This window comes from Xenopus laevis, chromosome 8S, assembly GCF_017654675.1.
Source record: "Xenopus laevis strain J_2021 chromosome 8S, Xenopus_laevis_v10.1, whole genome shotgun sequence".
Lineage (NCBI taxonomy): Eukaryota > Metazoa > Chordata > Amphibia > Anura > Pipidae > Xenopus > Xenopus laevis.
Window position 1 is genome coordinate 2654002 of NC_054386.1, and position 11656 is coordinate 2665657.

The following is an 11656-nucleotide window of genomic DNA, read 5'->3' on the forward strand; positions in this document are numbered from 1 at the left end:
GTCGGGACCTCCCATTTCCGTTTCTTTGTATGACGCTCGGATCGTTTAAATCCAATGACTTCCGCCGGAAACGCTCGTTTCCATTTCCTGCTGGCTTCTTCTGGTGCTCAGTTGCGGTGTGTAGAAAGCGCAGAGATGGTGAGTGGGGCAATGGTTGTTGCTGGGAAGCGGGAGTCGTTACCGGGTAAAGGATCCGAAGAGCAGTTCTTGTAGTGGGACTGTACCGAGTCTCTTCCCCGGAATAACGCGCGGCCTCATAGTGACTAGTAATGGAGGGGGCCCCGGGCTCTGCAGCTGTTCCTTCTGTTCCACACGCGCTTTTACCTCACAAACTCCCTCCTTGTCTCTTTCAGTCTCACACAATCCTCCTCGTGCAGCCGACCAAGAGACCCGAGGGCAGAACCTACGCAGACTACGAGTCGGTGAATGAATGTATGGAAGGTAAGGAATCCGCTCTCTCTATTGCTCCTCCTATTACACGTCACTCCTACGTCACCGCTGCAGCTTTTCCTCTCAAGTCATTTTTCAGGCCCAGTATAGCCATTAAAGGGGAAGGAAATCTACTGAAGTAATTTATTGCTAATAGATCAGCCACAATAGTGCAGCTATAACTCTATATTTGTTCTGTACAGCTCTAGAAGCTCTCTGTTTGTTTAGGATAGCAGCTGCTGTATTAGCTTGGTGTGACATCACTTCCTGCCTGAGACTTTCCCTGCTCACTCATAGCTCTGGGCTCAGATTACAGCAGAGAGGAGAGGAACAAACTGAGCATGCTCAAGCCCTAGCCCTGGAGGTTTAAGCTGAAAACAGTTAGTCTGATACAGAAGCCCATGAGTACACAATAGAAGGAAAGAAATGTGCTGTTTCTTTTGACAGAGGACTCAGAGCAGCATTACTTTGAGGGGTTACTGGTGTATTTATATAGACCTTTCTGATAAAACTTACTTACTTTTAGCCTTTCCTTCTCCTTTAACATATTTTATTGCTAATTGCCTGTGCTTTATATGAGCCATGATTCCATTATACATCCAGTATATAAGTGTTCATCCCTCCCCCCCCACATTATATCCCCTCTTGTAAATGATATAGTAGATAATAAGCCCCCAACTGTGATTTATATAGTGAATAAAGTAGCCCCTCTTGTAAAATATAAGGATATTCTAAGTTACCGAGGAGTTTCATGACCATATAAAAGTACGAGGCCGAAGGTCATGGAACTCCGAGGTAACTTCTAATATCCTCATATTTTGCAACTGGGGGTACTTTATTTATTATAATACACACGTTTCACTGAGTCATGTGACAGAAATGGCATCAGAACTCACCGTTTATAACTGATGACATCAGAACTCACCGTTTATAACTGATGACATCAGAACTCACCGTTTATAACTGATGACATCACTACTCACCGTTTATAAGGATATAATTTACAAGATATTCATGGCTTTTGTGATTTATAAGGATATTAATAGTGACCTCGGCTTGTGTAAAAGTGTGCGGCCTGCTGCTTTTCTTCTGTGGTGACTTCTGATCTCTTTATAACAGGGTTGTCAGGTCTAATTTTTAAAACCAGCCCAAGTCCAGTACTTAACCAGCCCAAAACTAGGCAAGAGGCACTTTAAAAGTAGCCCCATAAAAATAACACCCTTTGTGCAGTGAAAGTCTAAAAAAATAAAATAAATGAGTATGAGAAAAGACGCGTTTTTCAAATTTTCACTGTTGAGCAAATTTTTCCACAAAGCAAAATGGGACAGATTTACCCGTCCCCAGGGAGTAACTACAGAGGGGGGCCAGGAGATATAGGGGCCCTGTGAGGCCTAATTCATATACAATTTCAATAAATAGTGGTAAAACGGCTCAACCTCTAGACATTTTGGTGGCCAGCAGATATTTGCCCCAAAATTGTCTGAAATTGAGGAAAGTCAACAGAAAATGCGAGAATGCTTAAGAATAACGGGAGACTGGGGTACACAGCCCAAAATCTGTTAACGCTTGACTTCTACACAAGTCCGTCCCGTTGCATGCTGGGTATTGTAGTTTTACATTCAACTTGGCAGTAGGCAAATTGTTAAAACCAACATTACCCAACATGCATTGGGAGACACAGGCTTGGCACATTAGTGCAAGAAAAAACATTGGCTGGTTTCCAGAGTACAAACCAGCCAAATGCCTAAAAAGTAGCCCAAAGCAGTACTTGGCTAGTTTGTACTTTCAAAACCCGCCCCGGGCTTTAAATGAGTAGCCCAATTTGCCTGTAAAACCGCCAACCTGGCAACCCTGCTTTATATACTTAGCAGTGGATATATTCTCATTATTCTCTACAGGTGGGGGGACAATAAACCTTAACTCTCAGCCTGACACTTGTGATCCACCCCAACATTTTCTTTTTAATAACTTTTTATTAATGTTTTTTCAATGAGACCCAACATGATTATAAGGGGAGGAAATGAAGCAGTTAAGTTGCAGTTTGCTTATATGGCTTTATAAGTTGTGGGCGAAACCAGGCAGTCCATGTTTTCTTGAATTATTGTGGGCAACCTCTGGCCGTATAAGTTAGTCGGTAGAGTTCCAGCTGATTGGTTTTATTAGTTTAACCCACTTTTTGAGCCAGACCCCATTTGCTTTGTGCATGTTGTGAGTTGCAGGAGAGGCCCACAGGTGTGGGGTGACAGTTGCACCTCTACCTCCATTTTGTTCCCCTCTGCAGAGGTGTAAGTGATGCGGGGGGGATAGTTACCCCTCTATCATTATTCTGTTGTTCTCCTTGGTGCAGCCTTGAGTATGAGTGCAGGTTTGGGAGGTATAGGTGTGTTCCTGCTTCTTTCACCTCCCTATTACCATTTCTTTGTTCCCTTACCTGTGTTTGATCCCCACATGTACTCCCACATCTGTTCCTCACAAACCTGGGATTTTTTAGTTACAAAGTTATGATCATAAAGTTGACCCGTATGGGCTTTACCTTGACGTGGTTTGGTGGCTCATCCGCTTTATGATCATAACTTTCTAACTAAAAACCCTGTTTTGTAAACACACGCACTTGTGTATATACTGAATTACTAATGAGACGGGACCAGGGAATTTTGCTATGATTAACTAGGAGAGGCTGTTAGAATCACATTGAATAGGCCCATACATTAAAAGGCTGGAAACTGCATTTTGGTTGCTCCTTTATTCCAGTATATGAGTTGACTCCTGGTGCCATGAACACACTGCATCTACTGCATCTACCGCGCTTCATGCCACAGGATTGCCCATTCTCCTTGTATTGACCCTCCTTATATGCCTCATATAGTTCTTTAATATATTTTCATGTGTTGATGTACAGGTAGTTTTTAGGCATGTAGTAAACTAGTGTCTTGTATAAAGATGCTGCTGGACTAGTAAATGTATGTGGCACGTGTGAGCTTCTGACATGGAGCATCTGGGAAGATAGAAATTAGGGATGCACCGAATCCAGGATTCGATTCGGCCTTTTTCAGTCGGATTCAGCCAAATCCTTCTGCCCGGCTGAAACCGAATCCTAATTTGCATTTTCAAATTAGGGGCGGTAGGCAAATCGTCTGACGTTTTGTTTTCCCCTTCCCGGTATTCTGCCGAATCTTTCGCGAAGGGTTCGGCTGAATCCAAAATAGGGGGTTCGGCCGAATCCGAAATAGAAGTTTATGCAGTGTGTGTTTGCAAACCTTTAGCTACTTGCCGAGCACTTAACAGTTGCTGGCAGATTTATTAAGGATCGAATATTCTGTCAAAATTCACACATTTGAATTTTAATACCCAAATTTGAATGTGAGATTTATCACATTATCCATCGACTCTGGAAACCGTTCTAATTCAGATATTCTCCACCTAAAACCTGCCGAATACATTTAAAAGTCAAGGGTAGAGGTCCCTTGACTCGTGTGAATGTTAATTGTCTTCCTGACATTCAAGGTTTTTTCGGAGGAAAATCTGTTTTGAGTTTCGTTCGTATTTGATTAAAATACTAAACAAATTTTTCGGATCATTCCCATTCGGTCAAATTTTAGACATTCACATTTTTTCATAAATAGCCTCTCATTGAAATTGAGTACATTTGAATTTATTAGAGTAAAAAAAAAGTTCACATCAATTCAAAATTCAACCTTTGATAAATTTACCTGTTCGTGTGCATCTTCCTCTCTCACAATTTTGTTTTTTTTTCTCATTACAGGGGTTTGTAAGATGTATGAAGAGCATCTGAAGAGAATGAACCCCAATAGCCCATCTATCACATACGACATCAGCCAGTTATTTGACTTCATCGATGACCTGGCAGATCTTAGCTGTCTGGTGTAAGTATTTTGCACTGAATTAATAAGATGAAGGTGTTAAACTGCCGGATGTTGTAACTAAAAGAGACACAATATCTGAAATGCTTTTAATTAAAGGATAAGTAAACCTTTAAAATAAGTGAATGTAAAATTGATGGGGATGCTATTCTAAGCACATTTGTAATTTACATTCATTGTTTATCATCTTTTGATTCCAAGATATTGAGGGATACGTGTACTATTAATATGAATGAATTTTGTTACAACAGCACCACCTGCTGGTCAGTTTCCCACCAGTCTGACCAGCAAGTAGTCAAGGAAGTTGTCAGGAGAAAGAAAGAGGCTGATGTTCTTCTGCTTAGGAATAAAATTGGAAACCTTTCTCACATCTTTCTTAAGCAGAAGAACATCAGCCTCTTTCTTTCTCCTGACAACTTCCTTGACTACTTGCTGGTCAGACTGGTGGGAAACTGACCAGCAGGTGGCACTGTTGTAACACAATTCATTCATATTAACAGTACATGTATCCCTTAATATCTTGCAATAAAAACAAAATAAATCAATGTACATTGCAAAAGTGCTTAGAATAACACCCTCATCAATTTTACATTCACTTATTTTAAAGGTTTACTTATCCTTTAATGTTGCAGGTTCAGTTGGGCTTTGATTAAATAACCCACTTATTGCTCCGGTAACCGTCCCTGGAAGTGGAGCAAATATGGGAACTTAATTTACTTTTATATTTCCTATTGGCCTATAAAATGTACTTACTTTATTGTAACACTGCTTAGTGGTTGCTATGGTGACTACATTGTCATTTGAAAACCCACATTTTTGCTATTGATTTATATATTGCATGTATCTTCTGCCCATGATTTAGAGACCAATGTGTAATAGTTTTTGTTTTATCATTTATACACTTTCTAATATACTTTTTTTTTTTTTTGTTTATTTTTTATTCTATATAGGTACCGTGCCGACACTCAAACATATCAGCCCTACAACAAAGACTGGATAAAAGAGAAGATCTATGTGCTCCTACGCAGGCAAGCTCAGCAAGCGGGAAAATAATCTTGATGTTTTAGTGAAGAAAAAGTGGGGAGTTTTGTTTTTTGTATTATAGTGGTTTGTCTTTTGTTTAAACTATAGGGGCCTTGAGTGATTTAGACCAATGTTGGATGTTACATGTAAAATCCTTTTTTTTTAATTTTATCTTTTTTTCTATAAAAGAAATGTTTGAATCCGCACACACCAAGAAGCAATCGGCCTGGTGGAAATGTTAACCACTCGGGGCCCCAACTACTGTATTCTGCAGGTTCCAGCTACACAACAATGTGGTCTGCGCAGTTAATTTCACAGCCACTGTTTTGGCAGGTTAAAGCATGCCCTAATATTTTAGTCAAAATAAATTCTTGAATAAATTCTTTGTTTTTTTTTTTTTTCTTCTTCTTCTATATGCAATTGCTTTTATTACCTTTAATTGCATATTTACAGAACTTTATACTTAATTATTGCTTGTAATTAAAGTGCCACAGTTTCTAGATTGCTGAGCATTTTGTATACAAATGCTGTAAATAGAAGCATCTGCACAAGAACCTTCTTCAAAGTGAAGAAGATGCGCTATCGTTTAATTGCGCCTAGAGCAACTTCGTTAGTCTTCGCTCAGGCTAATTTGCATATGGTGGGAAATTCTAAATTGGAATGGACGTATACTGTATGTTGCAGCAAATACATTACACTAAACAAGTCCAGGGAACCTTAAAGGGATCCTGTCATCGGGAAAACTTGTTCTTTTGTTTGGCTGCTTGGGGGAGGGGTGATATCACTCCAACTTGCAGTAAAGAGTGATTGAAGTTTATCAGAGCACAAGTCACATGACTGGGGGCAGCTGGGAAATTTACAAAATGTCTAGCCCCATGTCAGATTTCAAAATTAAATATAAAAAAAATCTGTTTGCTCTTTTGAGAAATGACAGTTCCCATGACAGTATCCCTTTAATAAAGACAATAGAGTTGTTATATTGCCCTACACATGAGCCCACTGTATAGTTTATGTGCCATATGTTAGAAAACGTATGGGGGAACCAGGTTACCCAAAAATATTAAGGACTTTTTGCAGCCCATCACTCTGAAAAAAGGAAGACGCCACCATTTTTTGGGACTTAGAAACTTTTTCCACTAAAAATATGATGTGAGTAACAGAAGAATGAGGAAGATCTATTCACTCCAATGCACTTCTCCTGGTCTGAGCTGGTGACGGCAAGTCTGGCGAAAGAGGTAACGTTCAGTAAAATCCACATCTTAGTGAATTTGTGGAGTAACATCCATTCACCAGAGCGAAAATTCATCTGGCGATCTAGTGTGAATGAGCGATAGCGTCTCTTTCGCTAGCCTAGTAAATCGGTGAAGTGCCTAATGGTAATGGCGAATGGTCGCCAGCGTCAGTCACTTTGCCTTTTAGTAAATCTGCCCCTTGGTCATAATGTCCTTTATTGCTGGGGCTATAAAACAATGGGGTAACTCATAATGCTGGGACCCCAGTGTATTGAATTGCTGCAAGTTACCAAAGCTTTAACCAAAACAGTTTTAAAACCTCTGGTGTAGAGAAACTTCAGTACTGTGGAAACAAACAAATCAAAGCTAATCTTTTATTCCATTATAATTGTGGGAAAGGAACAGATCACAAAACTGTAGGATGAGTTCTGGTACCTGCACTGCAGAAACAGTTGTGTGAATAATAGTGGTCCGACATACCTAACCTGATCACGGGTTTTGTTATAAATTAAATTTCTACGTGGCAAATAATTTACTAGTAGGTGTAGTAGAGTAATAGAAACCCAATAGTCATAACGTGCTGCGGATTCTGTGTAATTGAATTATTTGTTAAGGTTTGTTCCAAATAATAGAAGTGTTCAAAATAATAATAGATTTTTCCAAATAGCCGTGTGGACTTCAATTAGTGAGATCATTCATTCTGTGAGTCAATTACGTCCCTTATTTAAGGAAGGAAGGAGCAAATGTTGTGCTGCTGGTTATAGTTCATTTCTCTCTGAAAATCTGAGTAAAATGGGTCGTTCCAGACATTGTTCAGAAGAACAGCGTACGTTGATTAAAATGTTGATTGGAGAGGGGAAACATATAAAGAAGTGCAGAAAATAAGCTGCTCAGCTAAAATGATTTCAAACACTTTTCAAATGGCACCAAAACCTGAAAGATGTGGAAGAAAATGAAAAACTACCATTCGAATGGATAGAAGAATAGCCAAAATGGCAAAGCCAACGATCAGCTCCAGGAAGATCAAAGAAGATGTAAAGTTACCTGTGATACTGTTACAATTAGAAGACTATGTGAAGCCAAGTTATTGTCAAGAAGCCCCCGCAAAGTCCCACTGTTGAAAAAAAGACGTGCTGAAGAGCTTACAATTTGCCAAAGAACACATTGACTGGCCGAAAGAGAAATGGCGCAACATTTTGGTTCTTTTTGGGTCTATGGGCCACAGATAGTTTGTCAGTTGCATTGAAGCCCCAGTACAGAGTGAAGAGAGTGAAGCCGGGGGCACAAGTATCATGATATGGGGATGTTTCTCATACTGTGGTGTTGGGTCTATTTATCACATACCAGGGATCATGGATCAGTTTCAATACATGAAAATACTTGAAGAGGTCATGTTGCCTTATGCCCAAGAGGAAATGTCCTTGATATGGAGTTACAAGACAACGACCCCAAACACACCAGTAAATGAGCAACATCTTGGTTCCAGACCAACAAGATTGACGTTATGGAGTGACCAGTCCAATCCCTGGACCTTAATCCAATAGAAAACTTGTGGGGTGACATCAAAAATGGTGTTTGTGAGACAAAAGCAAGAAATGCAGAAGAATTGTGGAATGTAAGAGGTTGTTGGAAGTTGGGGGACTCCATGTAACACAGATGTGCAGCAGTTCTCAGAAACACTGATTATTATACAACTAAATATTAGTTCAGTCATTCAAAGGAAAGCAAAATCTTGACACATTTTTCAGTTTATACAGTGAATGAGTTTGTAAAGAGAATGCAGACACTGCTATATTTTGGAACAGCCTAATATTTCCTTTTCTTCACTTTCTGTAAAGAAATAACACAAATTTGATACATGTTTCTTCATGTTTTGATTTGGAATAGAATGTGCAGTGTTCTCATTACATTTGCGTGTATGGAAATAAAAGCTATTAAGGATTTTGAGCTTTATTCACTTTTTTTAAACACACTGCTATTATGCGGAACACTTATTGAGTACTGGCCACTTTATATTTCAGTCATCTGAGGCATCATCTGTATTAACACTCCTCCGCATTTGTGTTTCCAAATTGCTTGATAGTTCCACAAACACTGTCCTTTCATCTTGGTTGATAGTTCCATCTCCTGGCCAACTGAGGAATGACTGATGAATTAGACTAATGAAGCCAATGGAAGAAGACGAAACACACAAAGAACTCAATATTGCAAATGAACAAATACTCATGTTTCTAATTAATACATTTGAGACTGGAAGCAGAGAATACTTTCATGTATTTAATGTAGAATGTATAGTTCAGCTAAACCCAAAGGGAAATATAAAAGGAAAAATTCAAAATGTTAATAATGGTATAGGAAAAAGGGGTAAGAGAGATAGTCAGACGCTGCATACAGAAACACTTAATCTGTTGTTCTGTTTTTCCTCAATTACAGTTATTTTCAGATCTTCCTGCTTCCATAGGTTTGAATTCATTGACCAAATTAAATATGCAGGAAGGCCATTTCCAGGGGTAGAAGAGAGCTTCTTTGTTTCAGTAGTCAGAACCAGCAGTGCAGAAAATGGCAAGAGACGGCTATTGGCTTCAGTTGCAATTACAATAGCTATTGAAACATTGACAATCTGTAATCAATGTATATTGGCATGTTGCTTAGAATCACTTTTTTTTATATATTAGATAGAAACAGTAGTATTAACGTAACAACCTTAAAGGGATCCTGTCACCAGAAAACATGTTTTTCTCAAAACACATCAGTTAATAGTGCTGCTCCAGCAGAATTATGCACTGAAATCCATTTCTCAAAAGAGCAAACAGATTTTTTTATGTTCAATTTTGAAATCTGACATGGTGCTAGACATTTTGTCAGTTTCCCAGCTGCCCCCAGTCATGTGAGTTGTGCCTGCACTTTAGGAGAGAAATGCTTTCTGGCAGGCTGCTGTTTTTCCTTCTCAATGTAACTAAATGTGTCTCAGTGAGACATTGGTTTTTACTAGGGATGCACCGAATCCACTTTTTTGGATTCGGCCGAACCCCCGAATCCTTCGTGAAAGATTCGGCCGAATACCGAACCGAATCCGAACCCTAATTTGCTTATGCCAATTAGGGGTGGGAAGGGGAAAACATTTTTTACTTCCTTGTTTTGTGAGAAAAAGTCATGCAATTTTCCTCCCACCCCTAATTTGCATATGCAAATTAGGATTCAGATTCGGTTTGGCCGGGCAGAAAGATTCGGCCGAATCCGAATCCTGCTGAAAAAGGCCGAATCCAGGCCGAATCCCGAACCGAATCCTGGATTCGGTGCATCCCTAGTTTTTACTATTGAGTGTTGTTCTTAGATCTACCAGGCAGCTGTTATCTTGTGTTAAGCTGGCCATAGACGCAAAGATCCGATCGTACGAATCGTGGATTCGTACGATTTTCGGACCATGTGTGGAGAGTCCTGACATTTTTCGTCCGTCGGAGATCGGTCGTTTGGTCGATCGGACAGGTTAGAAAATTTGTCGCCTGCCGATAATATCTCTGCGTGTATTGCCGATCGTACGATTTTCAGTGGGAGACTGTCACTAGTGTTGTCAGACATAAGTATCGTACGATTGCTGTCAGGGGCAGAACATTGGGTGATCTGTTCTTATTTGATTGGAATGGTAAGGACTTTGATCTGAATGGTTAGTGGAGGGTCGGGAGATGGGAAAGTCCGATCGTACGTTGATTCGTACGATCGGATCTTTGCGTCTATGGCCAGCTTTAGGGAGCTGTTATGTGGTTACCTTCCCATTGTTCTTTTGTTTGGCTGCTGGGGGGAGGGAAAGGGAGGGGGTGATATGAGTCCAACTTGCAGTACAGCAGTAAAGAGTGATTGAAGTTTATCGGAGCACAAGTCACATGACATGGGGCAGCTGGGAAATTGACAAAATATCTAGCCCCATGTCAGATTTCAAAACTGAATATAAAAAAAAAATCTGTTTGCTCTTTTGAGAAATGGATTTCAGTGCAGAATTCTGCTGGAGCAGCACTATTAACTGATGTGTTTTGACAGTATCCCTTTAATGTATTTGTGCATTGGATTTTTTGTTCTTTTAGTCAACATTTTATTTGAAGGTTTATAAATATATAAGTAGAAACTTTTTTTTTTAGTTAAAACACAAAACACAAAGAACTATAAAAAATAAATTTATTAAAAAAAAAGTCCAACCTTACAATATTTGTTTCATGGCTCCTGACATTCAGTCACATGAGATCTGTTATTTAGTCATTTTTACATTTCTCATTTACATAGAAAGACAGCTCTAAAATAAGAGCACAAAACAATTTTCTCTGCAGATTTGCAGAAATATGAGCTGTCGTACTGATCACACAATCGAATTAGTCGTTTTCAGACACTGAAGACCATTCTCCTTTGGCTTGCCAGCGTAGAAAGGAATTCATGTATCCTACGTACATAAGTTACACCCACAAAAAAAGGAATGTACAGATGTTAAAACTTAGTTAAAAACGGTTTAAAAAAAATTGGGTAAAGTTTCCCTTCAGTAAACTAGTGTATTAAAAGCGGAGTGTTCTATTTTAAAAGGAGATTAGAGAAGTAAACTGAGAAGAGCTTTTGTACAAAGCAGTATGGCCGATTGCCCATAGTTTATAGAGATAGGGACTGTAGTGGTGCACAGTTATAGGGGAGTTGAGTAGAACCATAGGGACTGAAGAGGTGAATGGTTTTATGTAAGTGGAATACAGTCACGACAATTAGAGAGGTGTACAGTTGTTTGTCATTGGATTAAAGCTACAGAGCAAGAGTGGAGTACAGCCATAGGGATTGGAGAGGTGAATGGTTATACATGAGTGGAATACAGCCAGAGAGATTGGAGAGGTGAATGGCTATATGCGAGTGGAGTACAGCCATAGAGATTGGACAGGTGATTGGTTATACATGAGTGGAGTACAGCCATAGAGATTGGAGAGGTAAATGGTTATACTTGAGTAGAGTACAGCCATAGAGATTGGAGAGGTAAATGGTTATATGTGAGTGGAGTACAGCTATAGGATAGAGAGAGGCACATGATTGTATGTGACTGGAGTATAGACATAGGGTATAGAGAGT

The 11656-nt window shown here is 39.5% G+C and overlaps 1 protein-coding gene across 1 annotated transcript; it reads left to right on the forward strand.

The window, feature by feature from the left end:
- Positions 1-120: 120 nt before the first annotated feature.
- Positions 121-5713, forward strand: erh.S (ERH, mRNA splicing and mitosis factor S homeolog; the record flags this gene model as incomplete). The annotated part of the gene is given in 4 exon segments (NM_001090354.2): positions 121-138; positions 354-441; positions 4193-4313; positions 5261-5713. Coding segments are annotated over 4 exon segments (315 nt in total). The 5' UTR covers positions 121-135.
- Between the last annotated feature and the right edge of the window lie 5943 nt (positions 5714-11656).